The following is a 3,714-nucleotide window of genomic DNA, read 5'->3' on the forward strand; positions in this document are numbered from 1 at the left end:
ACAAGATTGCACCTAAAATTTGTGTGGAAAGTTCTACTGATGTCTTTATAAATTTGCCTGTATTTGATTGTCCTTTTTTTTTGTTGTAGATTTGTGATAGCTGAACATATTTGAAGGCTCAAACTTGTTCTGAAAGTTAGAAAGAATTTCAAGCAATGAAGAGGTGAGAGACTACTCCTTTGAATATAATAGAAACAGGAAAAAAAAAAAAAAACAACTCACCAAAATCAAACAATTTTCCACAAAATAAGAACCTGAGTTTACAATATTATGTACACATTGTAAATTATTTTGTTTTTCTTACAATGTATTTTGCTTAATATGTTAGGAAACTCAGAAGAGCAGTAGAAAGCAGAGGGAGATGAAAATAAATTTATAACCATTAATAGTTTAAAAAATAGATGAATCTGACGTGAATACCTGAGAATTAACCATAATTCGATTCAACATTTTTCTATTATTTTCTTACTAGGTGATAATCTGGTTCCACATAACAACAGGGGCAAAATCAATTTTAAATGAATAATACCTCTTTCTTCTTATATTAAAACAGCACAAAGGTCAAAAATAAGAATAAGAAAATTAGTTAACATAACATTTTATCGCAAAAAAAATAACACTTGCAATTAAAATAGGTATTTTGTCGTTGAATTGCATAATATATGATTGATCCATAAATTTTTCCTGTGTTTATTCTATACAATATGGATTGTACTATCTACTGTTAATTTATATTACAATAAACTGTAGTGGAATATAATTTACAATGCATTGGACTTGACATATGTTGATTATTTTTTCAAAATTATTTGTACGTATAGTACTCGTAATAACTTTCAAATGCACATGCACATATATTCTGTTATTATACGTTGAAGAATAGACTTTAAATTGCTTACAATGAATAGCAGGCCTCTCTATGTTTAAATGCAAGGTCAATCAACTAATTTGTTGTTATTACTATGTCTTATAATAGATTCAGCTTTCTAACACTAATATCTTAATATCATATATTACTTTTGAAAATTAAATATGATTTAACAATAATCATGACTAAGAAATTTCAGGACTAACAAGCTTTCTTGATTTCTCATGACAATTTACATGTGTAAGAGAGTGACAGTGGCCCTTCTATCTTATTTCTAAACGTTGCTTTCCTATGGAATATAACTACATTAAATATTTTCATTTTAAATAAGGTTTTCACAGATACTTAATATTATACTATCTAAAACTAAAAGCACAGGTTTTAATTATATTACTTTCAATTTTTTAAAATATTTAAATGTGTAGATTATAGAAATATAAAATTTATCAAATTGTTTAACCTATAACTGAAATAAAAAATGCTTGTTACGTGCTTAAACGTGGAATTAAAGTTATCATACTTACCTACTTTAGGTAATAGACATAGTCTATTCTATCATCTATCATTATTTGTTTAATTTAGTATCCTGGGCTTTATTAATTTTTGCCTAGGCACTGTATGAAATACACTTGATTAATAAAGTGATATGTGGACAGGAAAAATCAGTAGCGTAATAAGAAGGCAGAATTTTTAAGTCTCTGGGGAATAAAAAGCATAATGCAAGCTATTAGAATACTGCTTATGTCTAATTCCGCTTTTTAACTTTGTAAGAAATGTACTACAACATGTTTATAATAATGTAACTTTTTAATAAAGGACTTTTGTTAAAAGTTTGCTTTTGTAGTAGTATCATACACGTTTGAGAAGAGAGAATAAATACATACATAGCCATACTATATTTGAGAAAGGGGAAGAAATAAAAAATATTATATAAAAAGGAAATTGTCTTAATTACACAGAAAAAATTATAATCGTCAATTTTTTTTGAAAAAGTGGACAACACCATAAGGAGAAGAAAAACCAGAAAAATTATCTGATATTAATCTAAAACATACTGAAATTACTACCAAATAGGTGGTTATTATTTTATCTATGAATTCATTCTTCTATTTACTGAGTAGTTAATATGAGAACATTAGACTTAATACAACAGGGGTTAACACTAATGCTGTTACAACACATGAACCATAGAATTACTCTCCTTTAACAATATGCACAATTGGAAAATTACATGGCTGTGATATATTTTCAATATATTTCTGAAGAAATTCCAAATACATAAATTATCTGTGCCATTTATTCAGACAAGTAATGAGCTCCTGCTATGTCAAACTATATGATGAAAAGAAAAAAACAAGATCTATTCCCTTCAAAGCAAACGCAGTGGAGGACGTTTTTACCTAAACTATTAACTAAAAATATATAGAGAGTGAAAGAGCAAGAGAGGGTCATGTGAGAGCTCCTTACAAAGAGTGGTGGGTGATTTATGACCTATATAAAATTGTTGAAAAAAAAGCTGTTTAATACAACCTTTGCAAGAAATGTGAACTTGTATATGAATCTTGGGGGTTAACTAAATTATCAAGGACAGGGATGAAAGAAACATAAACACAGAATGAAAGCAAGGAGTTATAGAGCTTATAAAAGCTAAAAAATAAAAATAAATAAAGTGTCCAATGAAATAATTAATACATTTTAGAAATAATCAAGAATCTTGTGTACCCAGATTGATTTTCATACAATTTGACCCATGTAAATGTTTATTTACATAGAACAATCTATAAAGAAATTGAATCAGAATAGTATAGAAAGAGCCCAGTTTTACTAAAAAAAAAAACAAAATCTGTGTTCATCTTGAATTAAATTAATGATTATGCCAAAGTGTTTTCAGGGTGTTTATCTGTAAAATTTGCATAAAAGGTTTTTGCTCTTGGAAGTTTATAGGTTGGTAAATGTGCATACATTGGGAAGAATCACTGAGTATATATTTTTCAAATATTTATTGTATTTCAAATAATTCTAATCAATGTTTAAAGATGATACAACATTTTGATTATTCTAAATTTAGAGAGCTAAAGATTCAATTATAGTAAGTCATTATATTTACTTCATTTTATATCATTATATTATAGAAATATATATCATATTTTCTACATGGCAAATCCTCAATACCGTTTGTTTTTCTTCTTCATAGTACCAAAATTATAGCATGAATAGCAAACACATATATTATACATACCAGAAAATTGATAACAGATACTGTGTTTTGCCTATTTCCAAATGCTAGAGAGAAGGAAAGAATATGTCATGCAGATACTCATAGTTTGGATTGTCAAATATATAGACTTAACTCAGGCAGCAATTACTGGATATAACTCTTCTACAATCAACAGAACTGCCTAGTATATAATTCAACTTTTTGGATGATACTTTTGCAATCTAAAATATTAATTTTTTTCCACTTGTACTTTTTTAGTAATATAATGTTATATAAATTACAGATGAAATATATTATTAATTTGTATTATTAAACTCTTTGAAAGCAGATTTAGTCTTTGTCCCAATTTACAAGCACATTTAAGTGTGGTCAAGTATATAATGACACCACAAAATAACTCTCATTTTTAATGTTGAACAATAAAAGGAAAATTGCTAATTATAGTCATTTTTCTGCCTTGATGTTTTGTAATAAGTGGAATTATATTTTTATTATAACAAATATATGATGTATTACTTTTCTTACCTTAAAGAAAAATATATGTTAAGTTATAGAGAGCAGAGAAAGAGTAATGTACAAAGCAGCATTTAAATCAATGTTCTAAAGGAAGGGTTGCTCATAGTGGGAA

The 3,714-nt window shown here is 27.0% G+C and overlaps 1 protein-coding gene across 1 annotated transcript in view; it reads right to left on the reverse strand.

Annotated features, from left to right (window-relative positions):
• TECRL (trans-2,3-enoyl-CoA reductase like) overlaps positions 1 to 3,714 on the reverse strand; it is a 24,264-nt gene that overhangs the window by 8,862 nt on the left and 11,688 nt on the right. The window contains exon 4 of the mRNA XM_037735883.1: positions 3,108 to 3,151. Within this exon, the coding sequence (XP_037591811.1) occupies positions 3,108 to 3,151 (44 nt within the window). The remainder of the gene's footprint in view (positions 1 to 3,107; positions 3,152 to 3,714) is intronic.

This window comes from Cebus imitator, unplaced genomic scaffold (assembly GCF_001604975.1).
Source record: "Cebus imitator isolate Cc_AM_T3 unplaced genomic scaffold, Cebus_imitator-1.0 Scaffold1070, whole genome shotgun sequence".
NCBI lineage: Eukaryota > Metazoa > Chordata > Mammalia > Primates > Cebidae > Cebus > Cebus imitator.